The 19,563-nt window shown below is 36.7% G+C and overlaps 4 protein-coding genes across 4 annotated transcripts in view; all 4 read left to right on the top strand.

Moving 5' to 3' along the window:
- LOC101297389 (disease resistance protein At4g27190-like) overlaps positions 1-9,655 on the top strand; it is a 22,758-nt gene extending 13,103 nt beyond the window's left edge. Inside the window, exons 2-6 of the mRNA XM_004289314.1 lie at positions 5,763-5,843; positions 6,484-8,849; positions 9,154-9,286; positions 9,387-9,472; positions 9,593-9,655. Of these exons, the coding sequence (XP_004289362.1) occupies positions 6,486-8,849; positions 9,154-9,286; positions 9,387-9,472; positions 9,593-9,655 (2,646 nt within the window). The 5' untranslated portion in view covers positions 5,763-5,843; positions 6,484-6,485. The remainder of the gene's footprint in view (positions 1-5,762; positions 5,844-6,483; positions 8,850-9,153; positions 9,287-9,386; positions 9,473-9,592) is intronic.
- A 134-nt stretch (positions 9,656-9,789) lies between these two features.
- Positions 9,790-10,491, top strand: LOC101294109. Its single transcript, XM_004288225.1, has 3 exons — positions 9,790-9,808; positions 9,944-10,198; positions 10,298-10,491. Exons 1-3 carry the CDS (start codon positions 9,806-9,808, stop codon positions 10,337-10,339), a joined length of 300 nt encoding a protein of 99 aa, XP_004288273.1. The 5' UTR covers positions 9,790-9,805; the 3' UTR covers positions 10,340-10,491.
- Positions 10,492-10,636: 145 nt separating this feature from the next.
- LOC101293819 lies at positions 10,637-11,787 on the top strand. Its single transcript, XM_004288224.1, has 3 exons — positions 10,637-11,204; positions 11,473-11,517; positions 11,630-11,787. Exons 1-2 carry the CDS (start codon positions 10,854-10,856, stop codon positions 11,482-11,484), a joined length of 363 nt encoding a protein of 120 aa, XP_004288272.1. The 5' UTR covers positions 10,637-10,853; the 3' UTR covers positions 11,485-11,517; positions 11,630-11,787.
- A 6,338-nt stretch (positions 11,788-18,125) lies between these two features.
- LOC101293521 (phytosulfokines 2-like) lies at positions 18,126-18,616 on the top strand. The gene is made up of 2 exons (XM_004288223.1): positions 18,126-18,300; positions 18,404-18,616. The coding sequence occupies exons 1-2, from the start codon at positions 18,175-18,177 to the stop codon at positions 18,527-18,529; spliced, it is 252 nt and encodes an 83-aa protein (XP_004288271.1). The 5' UTR covers positions 18,126-18,174; the 3' UTR covers positions 18,530-18,616.
- Positions 18,617-19,563: the final 947 nt, after the last annotated feature.

Here is a 19,563-nt window from a genome sequence, read left to right as displayed (position 1 = left end):
GGGAGGAGAAGAAGAAAATCGGGAGGGAGGGAGAGAGAAAAGAAAAAGGGTTTGGGCCTCACACCCCAAACCGGTCCACACCATTTATAACCCAAACTTCCAAAATAAAAACACCCCGAAAAATAATACCCGAATAAAAATTACCTTTTTCTAGCTAAAATTTACTATTTTTACCGTCGTCGTATTTTCTTCATACTAATAATCCTCCGCACATAATCGTCCCCGAAACCCCTCTAGGGACCAATTAAACTATTTACTCAATGATCGAGACGGTAAAATTCTTATTATAATCACGCTAGTAAATAAGGTAAAAATATAAGGGTCGGGATGTGACATTTCCCAACCTACAATGTCTATCTATTATATTCATTGAAAGAATATCAGCACAATGTTGGGATAGTTGGACAGTTTTGATAATAAGCATCCAAGTTCAGATTACATATTTGTAGAGAGAACTTTTCAATGTTAACTTTATATCATGTTCTAAGTAGAATACAATAGATAACAAGGACAGTATAGAACACAATAAAAAGGATAATATCATGTCTTAGGGTGAACTCCATGAAAGATAACTGACTACAGTTTGTGTTCCCTATACTTATGATAAGAGGACAATCAAGATACCGCGAGGTCTAATATCTGTGAGGCTATACTCTCAATCTATTCTGCAATTAGCAATATTCTCCTCTCAAGGGTTAACATAGACTCACCACTTGTCGAAACGCCACAGAAACAAGGAATTATCTATCGATGCCCACGCCCTGCGAATCTCAGGAAATATCCCACACAATGTAGTTCCTTCCCCGCCAGCTGCATTATATCTCTCGATAAGCACCGGAGGCAGCTCCCAAGTATCCACCACTTCCGCCAACGGCGGCCACTGTGAAATTGAACACGAAAAAAGGCAATGTATTTAGTCCAACAACAATTCAGCTAAAAATTCAATGAATTCGACAATTTAACAGTTCAAATTCCACCAGTTCATATCGAATCTCCGACTCGAACTCATCCTCATAATCAATAATACTAGAAACACTAACAAATTGACCTAATCTCACATGAAACAAATCCAATCCACAAAACCCTAGGTTTTCAGATTCGCATCAGACAAGCAAACTACCTCTCTGGGATGAGTAGCGTAAGGGTGGCTTGCGTATCGAGAAGCTTCTAGTGACTCTTCGAGATCGAGCTGGGACGCGACTTCTTTACCGATCCGTTTACTGATGATGATGCTCGTGCTGGTGACGTCGCGCAGTTTGACGCCGTCCTCCTGCGACATGATTGGTTGCCGGAAACGGAATGAAGATTTGAAATGCGGCGCGGGAGGTTTGATCGTTCGAACTGAGATGGCTCGAGGAGGAGGGATCGGGGCTGGAGCAGAACGGAGATGGCTCGAGGAGGCTGTGGAGGGCTCGAGGAGGCGGTGGTGGGTTTTTTGGAGCGCTGTGGAGGCTGTCGAGCACTGGGTTTAATTATATACCCTATACCTTTAGCAGACGAAATAAAAATTTCGTCGGCTAAAGCTGTGAATCTCGTCGGCTAAAGTAATGAAATTCGTCGGCTATTGTACTTTTTATTTAATATTTTCAATTTATTTGTTTTATTTTATTTTATTGACTATAGCCGACGAATTTTCAATAATATCGTCGGCTATAGTACTTTTTATACATTCGGCACATTATGATTGTGATGATCAAACTTGAAAAACGAAAATCCAACCGTCAGATTTGACCATCATGATAAAATACATGTATGGGAAAAAATTCAACTTGATCCAACAAGGTTAAGGGCTCAATCCGGACGGTCAATCCCGTAAGTCAAACCCCTAAACGCACAAAAAAGGTCATTGGACCGTCTAAATTACGTATTTTTGCCGGACCTTCAACTGAAAATAGTTCCAAATCGATGAGACGCAACAAGTCGTATAAAAATTTTACGAAAAATAACCACCGAAGATAGGGCTACCCATAGGGAGAAAGAATGGTAAATTGCATTGACCGCAACTATCGGCACTGAGACTTTACCTGAATACCATGATTTTTCAACCGTAGATGTATTTCACCATTCTGGTCATATCTTATTTCACGACTTTTTTGCGTTTGAAGGTTCTACGTATAGTTTGTTTTTGAAACGGAACATTTACGTAACACTTGGTAAACAAGTTATACAACATTAGTAGTCATGTTGTGATTGTGATGATCAAACTTGAGCAACGAAAATCCGACCGTTAGATCTGACCATCATGATAAAATACATGTATGGGAAAAAATTCAACTTGATCCGACAAGGTTAAGAGCTCGATCCGGACGGTCAATCCTGTAAGTCAAACTCCTAAACGCACGGAAAAGGTCATTGGACTGTCTAGATTACGTATTTTGGTCGGACCTTCAACTGAAAATAGTTTCAAATCAATGAGACGCAACAAATCGTATATTAGGGTATCGTCGGCTAAGGTTTAGGGTTTAGCCGACGAAATATTAGGGTATTCGTCAGCTCAACTTTTATATAGACGTCGGCTAAAGTTCACAGACTATAGCCGACGGAAAAAAATCTTTAGCCGTCGGCTAAAGTGGACCATAGCCGACGAAAATTTAAATTAGCCGACGAAGGAAAATTTCGTTGGCTAACGTGGACTTTAGCCGACAAAAAAATAATTTGTCGGCCTGGTTTTTTTATTTTCGTTGGCTAAAAACTTTCTTCTGGTAGTGCATGTAAGATGTCAAATTTAAATTTGACAAAAAAAAATTTAACAAGATCATTGGAGATGCTCTAAGAATTTACCAAAACAAATAAGAGATTTGACCGTCCGAGCAAGTTGGACATCATTGCCTCATTGGTGATATCTTGAAACAATCTCATCTAAAGTGTTATCGAACATGTATAGATTGGAAGAACTGCACATGAAGTTTCAATTTGGGAAGTAGGGAAGTGAATTTGAGGATGCATATGAAGATACCAACCCTAATTTTGACGAGTTGACTGCGGTTGTGATCAAGTAGTTGTTGTACGTGACTTCTATTTTTTATTTTTTTAAAAAATAATACCTTTTGATTTAGTAAATTTTAAAATCACTAATTCTTTGAATATCCTAAAAGTTTTCCGAAAATTTTACAAAACGCTTAAATCGAGGATTTCACCTTGGGATAACTTCTTAAGTATATTCCCGATAGTCTAAACATTTTCCTCAAGGCTCACATGTTAATTTATCTTTATGGAATTCATGGTTAATCTTTCCAAAAAGAGTGTTTAAAAGGTTGACATTTTTCACCAATGTATCAAAGCAAAGAGGGTTCGTTGAACTAACAAACACTTGCAACATTTAATTTGATGATCTAGATATTATATGCGTATCATAAAATTCTTAGCCTTCGTCGTTCTTTTTCTAATCTCGAATTCTTAGCAGTTGTCGTTCTTTTTTCCAATTTTGATTTACTAGATCAATCGTATATACATTGGCACTATTATATTTATTCATCATAACTTTCTAAAGAGTAAAATAATTGAGAGCCGATATGCGGAGTTGAAAATGTTTACATGATGTAGATAGGGCTTAACCAAATGAGAGCATACGTGATGGCGAGTAAACAAACTATATATTGTATGTCAGGCCCGCTCACCTGCGGGACAAGTTTTACTGGACCAAAAGGGATGAACTGTTCCCAGTCGTCAGATCTTAAGTGAAACGATCTAATGGACACAGATGCTCATACATCAAAACAAAATACTTAGACCCATGTATCCGATTTTGTCTCTACTGCCAAAGACTGCGAGTCTCTCCTCTGACATCTTTTTCCTCCCTAAATCCTCTCTCCCTCAATTTGGAGGGGAAGATGCAATTGCAACCTTATACACTGCGTTGATTGGCCAGAAGAATCGATGAATTCCAAGAGGCAATAACTTGAGAGATTTTCTTTAACCTGCAGCTAATCTCGTCTGTCTCTCTCTCACAAAGACTCCACTCAATGAAGATTGGGATCTAGAGGGGGGTGTCCTCCATTTTCGGCAATTGATTGTGTCGAGTGTTCAGGGCCTCGGAGGTGGGTTTTCTCTGTTTGGGACATACATATTTGAATCTTGAAGGAGATAGATGGGTTGGTTTTAATTGGGAAAAAATTGAGGTTTGAAGCTGGTGATTCTTCAATTCGGGAAATTTGAGGGAGATGGGTTGGATTGATTTGTTTTGGAAATCAATTGGATTAATAATTTCATAGCATGAATAATACTACTGCAGCAAATGAGTTTACATTTGTTTTTTTGGATGAATTGGCTGGCTATGTTGGAAAACATACCCAAGATCATCACTTTGAGGAATGCAAGACTTGGAAAATAAATTCAACCCAGCCAAAAGAAACGATACCCAGAATTCCAGAAACTAATCCTGGAATCTTTGAGAAGAGAGAAAGAGACAACAGTTGTAATATCTCACATCGGCCAAACGGAGAGGGGTTATGTGCTGTATATGTACATGTCCACCTCCAATCTAACACGAGGCTTTTTAGTGGCTCAGCGGCTTCGGAGGGGATGGGTACTCCGAGGTTAAGCATGTTGATGCTAGAGCAATCCCAGGATGGGTGACCTACTGGGAAGCTGCTCCTGAGTTGCCGGAAACAAAACCGTGAGGGCCGGTGGGCCCAAAGCGGACAATATCGTGTTACGGCGGAATGGGTCCTGGGAAGTGACAACAGTGACGGGATCTGCTGTTGGGTAAAGTAATCCGGATTTTATTGGTTTGCACATCTGTGTCCATCAGATCGTTTCACTTAAATCTGACGGCCGGGAAGAGTTCATCCCTTTTGGTCCCATAAATTTTGTCCCGCTGGTGAGCGGGCCTGTATTGTATGTATGTAATTGTTAGTGTTTTAGGGAAAACTAAAAAATTTGTATGTAATTAGCTTAACTAAGCATTTACCAAAATTATATGGGAGAATGACGACCTACAAGGCCGATTTTCTCATAATAAGCATGATAACTAAGGGAAAAATACATAGTGAATTAGTCAAGGTCAAATTACGGAAAATTTGTACAATAATAGTTGAAGCTGGGCCATCGATTAAAGCTTATAGTCAACTACTATTGTACAAATTTTCCTACACACTATTAATGTACAAATTTCCCTTCACACTATTGCGAAAAATTTGTAATTTGGAGAGCGAATGTGAATATTGTTTATTTTAGGAAGAAAAAAATTAATAATTGACATAAACAACGATAGACATGGCTACTTCCTTCACACGATTCATATTATCATGCAGAATATATAGGCAATGTCGAGTGACTCGAGTCTTTTGTTTCTGACTTGATATTTATTTAGGTCACAGTTCACATACATTATCAAATGTATTTTATTAAATAATATAAGATTTTTAAAATATAAAAATGAAGAAAAATACAAGGCCGACCATTATAAGTAATGAATTCAAATGTCTTAATATTACTACATAACATTTTATTTACATAATGTGGCTCATTAAAAAAATAACAATAGAAAATAAATAGAATGAAATATATCGAGTTAGCGCTAATAATCCCTCTTTGCATTTCTAGAAACTAAAAAGAAAATAAAAAGTCTCACTAAAAAGACTTAATTGTGTATAAAAAAAAAAAACAAATAAGTAAAAAAAATAAAAGTCAAGCATCTATAACATCTCCCATTAATATTGAAATTAATTGCCCATGTAATATTTATTGTAGCCTTACCTATTTTTACCAAATTGATTGGATTTTTTTTTCTCAATTATCTAATGGTGTTAGCATCGGTGTAGAATTGCAGTTTCTTCGTGTTATTCAACTCGATCTTCTCGCGGGTTTACATTGATTGCATCAATAAGCCAACCGAAAAACAGGTAATGCCTTCAGATAATTGTGTTACTTCAAGAAATCCTTTTGCATACTGATTAGAAATTCTTAGACCCCATTTGTTATCTAAGAGATCAGACATGGAATGGTTTTAACTTTTAAGCTAATGCACAATTGTTTTTTTAACTAACAAGTAATAACTTAACTATAAAGAAAAATAAATTTATTTCTTCTTTTGATTCACATTATAGGCTTCCATAGTTGGATCTCACACAAAAGCAGCAAAGTTCAATTTTCCCAAACACTGGTGAACTTCATAGAAAATGCCTTAATGAGCAAAAAACGATCTCAAATCCTAGTATTCCCCAGAAGTTAGCTGTTAAAATGACTGGGGATTAAATTACATTGAACTTCATTGTCTTCTCAATATGTCTCCAAAATGGAAATCAAGTACATACTTTTTGTCCATTAGGGCAAACCCTAGTAGTATTCATGAAAATTAGAAAGCTGACACCAAGTCTGTTGCTATATGTCACCCGGTGTACCAGACTTCCAGTTGGTTCATAACTAAATTATAACTACATCAACCTAATAAACGATCTCTAAATACTTCAAAATATAATTAATTTTTCATTTTAACTGTTCCATTAAATATAGCTCATTTTGTTAACAACATATGTTCAACAGACATGGAGATTCTTAGTTCAGTTGCTACAAAAGTTGTCGACTATGCAGTTGATCCAATTTTACGCCAGGGAGGGTATATAATTCATTGCAAAAGCAACCTTCATACACTACATACTCGAGTTGAGGAACTGGTGGCTACGAGAGGGCGGGTGCATAATGAAATTGTTGCAGCTGAAAGAAGAGGTGAAACAATCAACCCTGACGTCCAGTTCTGGTTGAAAAATGTTGATGACACCACCGGAAAAGCAGGCGAGTTGTTGAAAGATGAACACCAGGCAAAGATGAAGTGTCTCCATGGCTTTTGTCCTAATCTGTTGACCCGTCATCAGCTAAGCAGAAAATCAACAAAGTTGTTGGTGGAGGTTGTTGAATTGAATGGAAAAGGAGTTTTTCCAAGCATTTCATATGGTGGTCGTGCTGAAGAGGTATTTCTCACTTCTACCGCAGATTATGAGGCATTTGATTCAAGGATTTCAACTGTGACGAGAATCATAGATGAATTGCAAAAACTTGATACGAAGGATTGGATTGGGGTGTTTGGTATTGGAGGGGTTGGAAAGACCACACTGGCGGAAGAAGTTGTTAGACAAGTTATGAAAGATGGGTTATTTGAGGACGTGGTCATGGTTCGGGATGTGAAAGAGAATCCAGATATTGGTCGACTTCAAAAAGAAATTGCTGAAAAGCTAGGTATGTATTCCAATGCTCTAGAAAGTCACTCTAAAGCTGAAAGAGCACGTCAGATATGTGGAAGGATAAACAACAAGAAGACACTTGTTGTTTTAGATGATATTTGGAGTTTCTTTGATTTAAAAGAGGTGGGACTTCCAGATGTGGCAACTTGTAAAATATTGATGACATCAAGAAGTCGAGAAGTATCAAAAAAGATGGGTGTAAAGAAAGAATTTCAGCTTGCGGTGTTAGGGGAAAAAGAAAGTTGGAGTTTATTTGAAAGCAAGGCGGGTGATGGTGTTAAAGATCCCGATATACAAACTGTAGCAGCCCAAGTAGCCAAAAGATGTGGAGGTTTGCCAGTTTTAATTGTCACAGTTGCAAGCAGTTTACGAAATACTACTTTGGTAGAATGGAAAGATGCTCTGAGACGCCTGCAAACGTTTGGGAAAAGTGGATCGACCAAAGAAGTATTCCTTACTCTAGAGTGGAGTTATGATCGACTGGATGATGAGGAGCTCAAGTCGTTGTTCTTGCTATGTGGAGTTGTTGCATGGAAGAACTCTATCTTTCTCGATGACTTGTTCAAATTTGCTATGGGGTTGGGTTTGCTTAAAGGCGTTGATACTGTGGATGATGCACGAAATTCATTGCTTTCATTGGTTCAAAAGCTGAAAGGTTTTTCTCTATTGCTAGACCATGATGACGAAGGATTCGTCAGAATGCATGATCTTGTGCATGATGTTGCTAATGATATTGCATCTAGGAATGGACAACTCATATCAGTAGCATGCGGAGCTGAGTTCAAAAACTGGCCAAAAAACTCAAAATGCAGCAAGATCTCAACCAAATGCAGTAGTCTTGCTGAAGTTTCTGAAGTTTTGGGATGCAAAAAATTAGAAATGTTCTATTTGCGCTGTGAAGACGGGTACTACATGCCGGTCCAACTCCCAAACAGTTTTTTCGCAAACATGGAAAATCTCAAAGTGTTGGGTTTAAGAAATGTGAAGATTAATTTTACATCTCTCAAGTTTTTGAAGAATCTTCAGGCGTTGTGTTTAGAGCACTGCGAGGTAGAAGACATAGCTCTAGTTGGGGAGCTAAGGAAATTAGAAATTCTCAGCTTGGTACTCTCCAGTATTGAACAACTTCCCGAAGAAGTTGGAGAATTGAGTAGTCTGCGAATGTTGGATTTGACCGGTTGCAATTCCCTTAAAGTGATTGCACCTAATGTTTTATCAAGATTGACAAGACTAGAAGACTTGAGAATGAGAAATAGCAGTATCGGATGGGAGGCTGATGATGAAGGTGAGAGAAGAAATTCTAGTCTCTCGGAGCTCAAGCACTTATCTCTACTTACAGCATTAGAAATACATATTCCAGATCCTGATATGCTTCCAAAGGACTTGTTCTCCGAAAAAGTAGAAAGATTCCAATCATTCCATATATATATTGGCGCAATATATAATTATGATGTAAGGAGCGTGAACACCTTGGCACTCGAGTTCACTACCGGCGACGAATTGGACGAAGGTCTAAAGACGTTGGTGAAGAGATCTGATGAGTTGAGCTTGAGAGGGGGAGATAATTATGTTAATGAAATTGCCTATCAATTATCAGAAGGAGAAGCTTTTCGGAAAGTGAAGCATCTTTATCTAATCCGACTAGATTCTACATGCATCATTGATTGGAAGGTAAGTTACTTTTGTTTTAGTTTGGCAGTTGATGAGTTCCAAATGTTTAAGCAAATTAAATTTTTGCTCCATATCAAATTGTTGTCAATATCTGTGTTATGAAGGCTTTGAAATTGAAAATACGGACCTAATTTATTGCTTGGTCATTCCAAAAGCATTGTTGAAAAGAGAACAAAATTATTTTCGGCTCACCACTAAGTTGAAAACTGAAAACAGTTTGCATTTGTCTTTCCTACAATAAATTTGAGAATTGATCCACTGATATATGCCCCCAATAACTTGTGCAACAGGTTGTGTTTTCCAGATTAACAACCTTGAAAGTGGTTGCCTGTCATGGAATAACGTTCTTGTTATCGTCTTCAGTGGCCAGAAGTTTAGATTGAAGTCTCAGTACTCTCGAGATAGGATATTGTGGAAGCATGGAGGAGATAGTATCCGTACAAGAAGATGATGAAGAGAACAATATGGATAACATTTTTTCTAAGATAAAATCTCTGACATTAGAAAAGCTTCCAAGCTTGGTTAGATTGTATGCAGGAAGTCATGCTGAATTTTCATCATTAGAGGAGGTATTCAACCTAGGTGCTGACAATGTTGTACCTTGCTATCTTTTCGACAAAAAGGTGCACAACTTATAAGTTATAACTCTAATTTTTCTTTGTTTTATGTCTGCTAAAGTTACCTGTCTTGATTTGTTATTGATGCCATAATTAAGTTGAATGTGCATGTATGTATACTTGCAGGTAACATTTCCTAGCTTGGAGACGTTAAGGCTCCGTAAGCTACCTAAGTTGAAGGCAGTATGACAAAACCAACTTGCTCCAGACTCTTTTTGCCAGCTTAGAAAAGTCACTGTGATGAAGTGCGTCAGCCTAATTAATCTATTTGTGCCTTGTATCTCGGAAAGATTGGATGCTCTAGAGGCCTTGTATGTGGAGTGCTGCCCGTTACTAGAAATGGTATTCAAATACGAAGGACTAAAGTTTAAAGAAACTCATGACGCATCAACCAAAGAGCTGAAAACTTTCAGCTTCTTTCCAAATCTAGGTGTATTTGATATAAACCATTGTGACAAATTGAAATACATTTTTCAGACGGAAGTGAGGAGGGAAACAGTGCCAAAGTTTGTGTTCCCAAAAGTAACAGAGTTGACATTCTCACACCTGCCCAACTTGAAGAGCATCTATTCCGGGAAGCATGTTTCACAGTGGCCTTCACTCCAAGAGCTGGAAGTGGATGAATGTGGTGAAGTAGAGATTGTAGCTGGGGAGCTTTCACTTTGTCGAGAAAACCAAGAGTCTGACTCTCAGTCTATTCAGATTAAACAACCTCTCATTTTATTTGAAAAGATGAGTACATTTTTACCTTGCATGGAAAATGTGTTGATGATATGAATTGCTCACATTAGAGACTTATTAGTGTTATCAATTGTTCTTTTCAGGGTTCACCAGTGTTTCCTTACTTGGAAGCTTTGGAATTGGGGGCCATAGAGATGTGGAGTGGCCCAGTACTACCCCAGCACAATTTTGTCCCAAACTCAAATCGGTTGGAATTGTCGGCGCAACCTTATCCAAGTACGCTAATTTCCTTCAGAAATTACACAATCTTGAAACAATAACTGTGAAGGACAGTGAAAACGAAGACAAGCATCCCTGCATAGAAATATTTGAGGATGGTGAAGGTAATTATGATAGTGGAGGGGAAATACATCCGCTCGGGATCCTCCCACAAGTAAAGAACCTGAAGATCGTATATATGTACAGTCTTATGCATCTTGGGGAGGAGAGCTCTCAATCAGCAGCAGTTCCATTTTTTCCAAAACTGGAGAAACTAAGCGTGAAGCATTGTCCCGTACTGAAGACTCTAGAGACATCCGCAATATCCTTCCAGAATCTGACAGTTTTGACTGTAGGATATCTTGATGAACTGGAATATTTAGTAACCCATCAGATTGCTTCAAGTTTAACGCAACTCACAACATTGAATATCCGGCGTTGTGAAAGAATGGAAGTAATAGTACTGGCAACTAAGGAAGATGATCATCATGAGATTGCTTTCTGCCAGTTGAAATATTTGAAACTCGATTATCTGCCACGTCTCCAAGGACTTTCCTCAGCAAGTTGCAATCTCAAGTTCCCTTCGTTAGAAACTTTAACCATAAGCAAGCGCCTCAAATTGAAGCTTTTCTACCAAGATGAAATGCAGTGCACGATAGAGTACGACAGCGAAGACACCGACACTGATGAGGATGCTTCTGCTGATGACGACGACGATGGTAGTGTCGACGACAATGAGGTTAATGACGAGAGTCAAGCTAATAACAACAAGGATGACGACGATAGTGCTTATCATGAGGTAATTAAGCTTTCTATTCTTGAAGTTATCTTCAGAGCCTCCTTATTTAGTTCTTACTGCTTAGAGACAATCAATATTACGTCCTAATATATACTGCTACACTTATATCATAAATACTTGATCGATATATAATAAACAACAATTTAATGATGAATTTACTTCTTACATCTCGTTTCATATAGATTGAAATGGTTTTTAGTTTTTAAGCACATTAATCATTGAATTTGGTCATTTATTTGGGCTAATTATGGTTTGTGAATATTTTCAGAGCGCATGCTGATGACAGGATCTTCTTGATGGTCTAGTCTTCACTGTTAAGTTTTTTTTTTTTTTTTTTTTTTCAATAATTGATATTTGTCTTTGCAATACATTATGCTTTAATAATTCAAAAACTAACTGCGGAAACGAATATTGCTAGGTTGCAGGTTGCTAGCTTCAGTCTCAGCCCAGAGGGCACGTACACCTATTTAGCTGAGCCTTTGTCTGCCTGCTTAGATAGAGATGTTCAAGATTATGCATGAGCTATGAGTTGGGCCGAATATGATTTGCGGGTAAAGTGTTTTCGAAGAATGCCTGTTTCATTTGTTTATATTTGCATTGCCGCATTCTGAATTTTCATTATGCAATAATGTTCATCATTTGTACAAGTGTGCCTTGAATTATATGTATGAATTCTTTATCAATAAAAAATATGTATTAGGCTTGTGAGAATAGATCTAGGTTATTCCAAATGTGAAAGGAACAAAAGCGCTATTCAAGATGTAATTATCTTTTAATTCAGATATTTATCATCAGTTCATCACTTAATGTCGTGAACATGGATAGGATTTTCCTGAACCTCGTTAAAAGAATTAAAAGTATTTATTCGATATTGATCGATCAGCTCATAAATATTACGAGCTACATATGAAGGATGAAACTTGTTGATTATGGTACGTCCACGGTCCAGCAAGTGTTTTTGAAAAATATATGTTTAATTTGTTTGTGCATGGCTGCATGCATTGTCACTTTTCAAATTTACATTATGCAATTGTATTCATTTCTTCGGGTAACAGTACCCTGTGTTACGATTCTGATTTTTTTTTTTTTCGTTAAAAGAAAAACATACAAAACGAAGATCAGACAAGGAAATTGATCAGACTTTTAAGTTTTATAAGAGTTGCAATTGCATGCTGAGAGAATTGACGTGCATCTGAAGTTTTGTGTATGACTGTGAGAATAGAGCTAGATTATCCCAAATGTGAGAATAGCAAGTTAGCAACAGCATTCTTGAAGTTGTAATTTTCTTTCATCCACTGATTCCTCATTCCTGATCATCTAATGTTGTGGATGTGGAAAAGATTTTGCTAAACCTCTTTAAAGGATTTCTGGTTTTTGACTGATCCAGTTCATAAATACATGAACTTTAAATCATGGATCCAAGTACAGATTATTTGGGAGAGAAAACAAAAGCTTCAACACTACAGATGATCCTCAGCTCATTATTTCTGGAATATATATTCGGTGCTTGAATTCGCATTAACTAAATTTTACAATGCATATGACAGTCCTTGGTCGACGAGTACATAAACATATGTCATTTTAGTGTATAAGTACTTATGTCATGGATTTACCAGCACAAACCATAATGAATGTGTTTGTTTCACATTCCAGTAGCTATTGGGATTTCAATGTCGGTATTTTCGTTGTTGACTGTACTAAGAGGCATGTTTATAGGATCGTGGTCAGGATCGTCTTTGGTGTCGATGTGCATGCAAGAGCAGCGCCGCAGAGACCCAAAGAAAGCTGCCAACACGTTGTCGACGAGCCAGCCTCCCAAATCGTCAAGCTTTGTGCACATCGGAACAGTCTTCCCACAGCTTGTAGTGATGTTTTGTGAAGCAGTACTACTCATCGTGGCCTTGGGCTCAACCTCAACCGGTAAGCCTCCGCAATAGCACAGACTGGGGCAACTCCTTGAATCCATGGAATCGGAACGAAGAGGATGGTACCTATCCATGAGTGGTGATGATGGAGAAAGAAGTTAATGTGGCGTGGAGTGCAGTGATGCCCTTAAGTGGACCTAGAACTGAAGACGTACGTAGCTATATATGTAAATCCAGAATAAACTGAAATTAGAATCAGGAGAAGGGATTGCTTTAACTTGGAGTAACCGACTAACTTCAGGATTTACAATAGAATCCCAATGTACACCAGTACTTAATTTTGTTACTCGTAGCTCAGAAGTTATTCTTTCCCTACCAAACAATTTAAAGATCAAAAGCATCACTAGCTAGGCTTCCCCAATACAAATACATGCCAATACTTAAAGTATCACCAATCTAAAGATGAATTTGGTATTCACCAATTTAAGTTTGCACAAATAACTCGGGCATCATCTGCCATACAAACTGAAACTGTATTTATTTATTTTTGAAAATGGTTCTTTAACCGCAACGGTATAGAATTATAGTCTCCATATAATTAAACTAATATCGCCTAATCTATTATTTAGTTTTTTTTTTTCTTAAAATTAAAACTTGTACTTGACGTAATTCCACTAGACATGAACTACTTGTCCAACACTTGGTCTTGGTTTTATATGGAAAACAGAGGACATGACATTTAACTGTAACAATTTCTTCTGGAATGATTGCTAGCTAGGTTGTTAAAACTCTCTTGTACTAACATAGGATCTTTGAAGACAGCACTACCTATATATACGCGTATTCTTGTCCCGAATTTCTTCAAAGTTTATATTCTTTTCTGATTCTTTATTACTTGGAGCTGATTAGCTAAAAGCTTATCCCAATTGAATCATATTGCACACCACACATATCGTTAGTCGATATCTACCTGAGTTCTAGTCTTCTATGATCATTGATTCTTGGTATGTATTCCTTTCAGTCTTTAACAACAAGGTCAAGTCCTCACTGATATGATACAGCCTCTTTTGTCATTATAAATCTCTTTCACCATCATTGTCCTCTGCACTTTTTGTCTCATAAGTTTAGAGTGAAGATCAAAGCATATTTCTTTTTCGTTTGATTTCATGTTTGTGTTCACATGAAAAACCACATACTCGTTTCCTTACCTCTTTGACACTCTCTTCTGCATTACACATTTGTTTTCAGACAAGATCAATCTCTCAGCTAGTGGTTCATCCAATAATACCCCTCAATTATTCAAACCATCCTCTATTCCTCTTCCAAATTATTGAGTGTTTGATTATTGGCTTCCACAGCTTCCTGATCTCAATATAAACACTTTTTTTCGTCAGTGCATTACATGGTGCCCCTCAAATGATTTTGGTTGGGTACGGCTCTGTTCTGTGTCGCAATGCGATGATGATTGAAGGTGAAAGCTACAATAAAAGGTCATATATGCAACTCGATTATAGCATGTTCAACAAAAAAAACGAAATCAAACTTCCTCTAATCAGTCCGACATAGTGTATCAGAGATTAGTAGTCCAGTTGTGATCATTGTGACGATCAACGTACGTCACCCCTCTTCCTCCTAAAAAAGAAACCCGTAAGGAAAATCAAACACCTCATGAATCTGGAGAAAGTATCACGAAGAAAGATATATGGGCCAAATCCGGAGCCAACGCTACTACAAAACTAATTGTTGTCCTTCACGAAATAATACCCAAGTTATCTACACCAATTACTATATCCACTCGGTAAAACATGAGTTTACTTTCTATCGTGCTTATGTTTCTTTTGGTTTTGATCAGATAGATAACTTAAATGCAACAACTAGTATTACATGGGTTGAACTCACAACCTCTTGCTCACGTAGATGTGACTTTGTCACTAAACTAAATGATATTGAGCTTACTTTTATACTATAAGACATAAGTACGTAATCCGTATGAGTTTAAAAATGTACCGTGTCCGAGTAAGTTACTCGAGTAAAAAAACTCAATTTGAAGGGTACATATATATATTTTCTAGAGAAAGGAAAGCCTATAGCTACATATAGGTATATTGTTGATTTGTTCTCGATCAGTTTGTCCAAAGTACGTTTGGCTCTCCATTTTTGCTCACTTTACCTACCGAAAGGGTTTCAATTGGAAAACCTTTTGACTCGTGCAATAGTGGCTTTCGGCCGCACAGAATTAAGAACCCTAATTGAAAACTGCTTGAATTAATCTTATCACCCAAAATTTCCATGCATGCCTTCCCATTAGGATCGAGTATATCCTCTCTTCCATCTTTTCGTTTTCAACTTTGCATATTCATTTGGTCTTTGGTCAACCTCTCAGTTCTAAACAAAGATTAAGATCAATTGTCAGCAACTTAAAACCAGAGTAGTCTTCATAACTGGTTCCCTTTAATCATAAACTACTGTCTCTAATTCCAAATTCTATATTGCAAAACAAGGACGTTTCAGTTGATTTCATTTGTATGCCGCCAAATTAACTACTGGACTATAGGAATTTTGATAATTATTTGTTCCCATTACGCAATTCTCGGGGATTAATTATGGACGTGCCGATCTGCATGAGAATCTAGAAGGGTTACGTAATATTCAGGAGCTCATTAGCATTATATTACTTTGATAGTTGAATTAACTAGTGCCAAGTACTTGTTAGAAATGTATGTGGAAAGAATTATATCAATTTTCTGATCCCATCATAATCTGTGTATATATATAAATATAAGAACCAATTTTGGTTCTTCTGTCAAAGTAGTACGTACGTAATAGATCACGCATGAGATAATGTCACTTAGTTCACCGTTTGATCGTTGTTGGTGGATGGGAGAAAACCTTTGAATAGTTTTTCTTAATTAGTTGTTTTGTAATATTATTTGATCCGATAATACTTTTAAGGACTGAGTCTCACGCATATATGTTAAATCCACTCAAGAACTACGTATTTGCATTGTTTTTGCATCAAAACTATATACAACTTGCTCGATTCAGAATCAGTATTAGATCTAACATTCAACAAATACCAACCCAATCTATAAAAAAAAAAAAACAAATACCAACCCAAAAACTGGTTTTAGTTCAAGGGATTCTGGCTTGTAGCCACCAACAATGGCGGAACCAATTAATGTACAGCATTTGTGGTCAGTTGGTCACTGATTCACACTTCTCATTACATAATTTTTTTTCCTGTGTTTCACAGTTTTGATACCTTAACTTTTAATTTTAATTTTGGCCAAAATTTCCAGAGAAAAATATTTCGCTTCGCTCCTACCTACATGAAGTCAGCCTTTGATTGATGTAGAAAATTATTGGCAGAAGTTCATTTCTCGATCCTGATTTGGAGAATTTTGTGGCTAGTTCCGGTACTAATTGTTCAACAGAACAAGTCAATAACTATGATTAAAAGCTTAATTAGTCCTATTTAGCCACGTATTGTTGCTCTAATCAGAAGTCCTCTTATAGTACTTGATCCTGAAAGAGATCTCTTTTCTAGAAAAGGGAAAGAAAAATACCAATTGTCATGAATGGACTTTAAAACTTGGTTCGATCAGCAATACCATAAAAACAAAGGAAATTAATGAAAATGAAAGACTTCTAACAAGGGCGTTCTAGAATGAGGCCGTCAATATCAACCACATACATCAAAGAAGCAGCAAGAGCATCGAATACCATATATTCACTCGCGGTTAATCTCAAGAGAAAAGTACTTGAACAAATTAACCTCAAGTAATTCTTGTGCATGAAGTAATCGATCGGACACGTTATTCTCTTCACATGTAATTTCTTTACATGAGAATCGTATTTCTGTTCATAATATGTTGGCCGGCCTAGTGTCATATGTCTTTGTTGCTAATGCTTAGGTATTTTTCAGTCTAATTATCCTCTCCTAGCCTCACTTACTTAGCATCTCAATTTTCCCAATGATTTGCTAGCCTTTTTTGTTTTTGTGGATGTATTTCTCAGGCATCTTAACATAAATACATTGATACCTTGCACACTTCAACTCTTCAAGAAAGAAAAAAAAAACTAAACACTCCCGTGCGAGTTACCAATTAAGCTTGAAAATGGCATTGTGCATCTGACAAAAAAAAAAAATTTCATCATCGCGTAAGCAATCCAAAGAATTCTTCATAAAAAAAATAATAAATAAAAAAAAAAAGGAGAAAGAAAGATATCAACCTCAGTCATACACCCTCATTCTCACTACTGTGTACACTTTGTTTGAGTCATTTTGACAACCGCTTCTTCCCTATCAGAATTTTGACTTGACAAAGTTGCCTTCGATCATTCTTATCTGAGTTTGCCCCTACTCTCACTTCTATACCATCCACTAAATCCGTTTTTTTCTTTCTGCTCACCACAGAATCACTTTTCCAGAATCTGAAATTCTTTGTACTATTCAATGAGGATACTTCTTGAACGACAAACCGTATGGTTTGCAGACTTCAGACTGTTGATCTAGCAAAGGATAAAATCTCCTTGACTTCCATTATTGCTTACTATTTGGTAACTTTAGCCGTAGAACAATAGTTACTTACCTCACACCCCAAATTTTAGTTTCTTCGTTCTGTGGGAACCTGTTGACATCATGACCTGAATATATTCCTTTGTTATCAGTTCATGATTCAAGCCAACAGGGAATAAGATTTGGATTCTAGCACTCTTTTTCAATAAACTAAGACACCTCTTCATGCTGTTCAAATCTAAGTCGGCTAAACTGAGCTTCAACTCTTTTTATTTGTTTTATTAACAGAATTCCACCCTTTTAAATTAACTAATTTTGCCATAGATATTCTATATATATAGAATTCAAAACAAAACAAAAAACAAATGAAAGAAACAAGCACTTTTGATTAATTATGATTTGGTCCAATAAGAGTACAGATTTATTTTTTGGGTCCGAAGTTCCCAGCTACATAAAGTCTCCCCCTTAGTTCACACATGACATCTCTATATCTCTGGTCTATAAATTGATTCATCTCACTCCATCTTCTTTGTGTCTAATAACAAGCTTTGAATACCCTCCGTTCTTTAGTACAATATACACAGATATGGCCAGAGTAACTAGAGCTTTGTTCTTCATAGCCCTCCTTCTCTGTTCTACCATAGCTTCTGCAGCTAGACCAGAACCAGCTTTTTCAGCAGTAGCAACTAATCCTGAGAAAACCCAACTTGGGGTGAGCTGAATATCTCTTTTTTTTTTTTTTCTCCATGGTTTTAAAAGCTTTGTGAATGAATTTTTGAGTTTGACATGTGGGTTTTTGTTTTGTGTTGATTTAGGTTGTTGAAACCGAGCAAGCTGATATTGAACAGAGCTGTGAAGGAGTTGGAGAAGATGAGTGCTTAATGAGAAGGACTTTGGCTGCTCACATAGATTACATCTATACCCAGAAGGCTAAACCCTGAACTTCATTTGTTTGTTAACTACTAAATGTATTATGCAATACTTGTTAGCTATATAACAAGAAATTTAAACCAGCAGTCTTATCTACTCTGTTCTTTGGGGAATTGTGTTTGAATTATTGTTATCATTGTCTCTTTTATACTATCAACTACAACGAATATGAGAAAGATGGTGGCGCACAAGTGCTTAACTTAGCATGGGATTCTTACATGGTAGTAGTAAAAAAAATGATGATGCAAGGACAGGGACACAGTCTTCTTGGTACTTGCACTCTAATCCTTTGTTAAAGTGCATACAGAATAAGCTTTCAGACTACTAAGCCTTGCTTAATTAAATAGGATTCTTACATGCTAGTGAAAAATGGTGATCAAGAGTTCAAGACAGAGGGACGCAATCAAAAATAATAACAATCAACAAACAAATTAAGCTTTTGGACAATTAGGCCTTGCTCGAGTTATATCATTAGCACTGTGAGAATCTTATATATCAGGATCTTCTCTTGCTTGATACTAATTAAGGACTTCCGCTGCAAGTGCAGCCATTTACCTGGTTACGAATCCATATCATTCCTCATCATAGTAGGAGAATGCCGTTTCCTTTTCCGGCAAGCAATCGATAAGGAATCATGGCTAAAGAAATTCATGTACTTAATGGATTGAGTTGAGCTTTGATGTACTATTTGTGCCAAGTCAAATCCCATTTTTAAACTGTTAATTTTCAAACTTTCTTAAAAAAAAACTTAAATCTGTTCAACGGTTTAAATTAGGAAAATAATTGTTGACCTTAATAAGGCCTAAAAATTTTGGCCTTAATCGTAGGTGGCATGCTATGTCATCTAGACACCTCACCAATTAAAAAGATTTTGTTATATCATTTTTAAGCAAAAATACAGTCTTATTCTTTCAAATTCAATGGCTCTAGATTATGTTGTCTTTTATATTAAAATATATATATTTATAGCCTTTTTTCTCTTATCTTTGTCTTCACTATCATGTTTAGATTAAAGAATATAAAGTGAAAATACATATATATATAT

The sequence above is a fragment of the Fragaria vesca genome, linkage group LG1 (genome assembly GCF_000184155.1).
Source record: "Fragaria vesca subsp. vesca linkage group LG1, FraVesHawaii_1.0, whole genome shotgun sequence".
In the NCBI taxonomy this organism is placed as follows: Eukaryota; Viridiplantae; Streptophyta; class Magnoliopsida; order Rosales; family Rosaceae; genus Fragaria; species Fragaria vesca.
This window is presented reverse-complemented; position numbering and strand designations above follow the sequence as displayed.